Genomic DNA, 908 nt, shown 5'->3' on the forward strand with positions numbered 1-908 from the left:
GGGGGGACTTGGGCGGGGTATGGTGGGAATCCTTCTTTCCTGGGTGGGGCGGCGGAGAGGCCCAGCGGCCAGCTGCCCTGCGCCCGTCCCGCAGGGGTCTTCCCCCCGGGGCCAGCTTGGAGGACGGGGGGCAAGTCTCTCTGGCCTTAGCGGCTTCCCCTGCCGGGCCTGAGACTTCGGGGCACTTCTTCTCCTCGTCCGTAGGGGCACAACCTGCTGGCTTGGCTTCCTTGGGGGCTAGAGGCTGCGTCGGTGCGGGGGTCTCCTTCGCTCGCTGGCAGATCTCAGCATAGGAAGGTTTCCGCTGTTCCTGCAAGCACATGGGACGTTTTTTTTTTTTTTAAACGGCACCGTGAGCAAACAATTAACATGGTAGTTGTCGATTAATTTGATAATCGATTAGTTGTCCGTTACACCATGAATTGCTGCAGCTCTACACAAAGGGAAATCCTCTTTATCCTTTGCAAAGAGAGACTAATGGTGTGGCTACAATGAGGAGTCTATCTCTATCTAGATGCTTGTATTAAACTGCACTCTGAATGAAGTGAGCACTGACCGTTGCAGCGCCGTTGACTTGCACAGACTTGCTGGCGGTGGACAGCGTGCCGGGAACTCGCTCCACAGACAGCTGCGCGTCCTTGGCCTGCTTCACCTCTGACACCCTCACTTCTCTGAAAGCAAGTGCCAGGAAATTAGCCAAAATGTCATGTGAGAAGCATGACATCAGTCTGGACAATTGTATCACCTTCACTTACACATTGCTGACAAAGAACCAGAATAGAGCAGGACGATGCCACATTTACTCACTTGTATTGAATCATTTTGTAATTAAATGTACGTTTGGGGAGTCCAAGTAAAAAAAAAAAAAAAAAAAAAAAAAATTTAAAAAAATTTTCCTCACTTTAAGG

At 50.6% G+C, this 908-nt stretch overlaps 1 protein-coding gene across 1 annotated transcript in view; it reads right to left on the minus strand.

Annotated features, from left to right (window-relative positions):
- Positions 1 to 4: 4 nt before the first annotated feature.
- Positions 5 to 908, minus strand: part of larp4b (La ribonucleoprotein 4B) — a gene marked incomplete at its 3' end in the record, with an annotated part of 15,071 nt that continues 14,167 nt past the window's right edge. Inside the window, exons 16-17 of the mRNA XM_019874914.1 lie at positions 557 to 671; positions 5 to 310 (exon numbers count right to left, since the gene is read on the minus strand). Coding sequence (XP_019730473.1) covers positions 5 to 310; positions 557 to 671 — 421 coding nt within the window. The remainder of the gene's footprint in view (positions 311 to 556; positions 672 to 908) is intronic.

Source organism: Hippocampus comes, unplaced genomic scaffold (genome assembly GCF_001891065.2).
Source record: "Hippocampus comes isolate QL1 unplaced genomic scaffold, H_comes_QL1_v1.1 scaffold20, whole genome shotgun sequence".
NCBI lineage: Eukaryota > Metazoa > Chordata > Actinopteri > Syngnathiformes > Syngnathidae > Hippocampus > Hippocampus comes.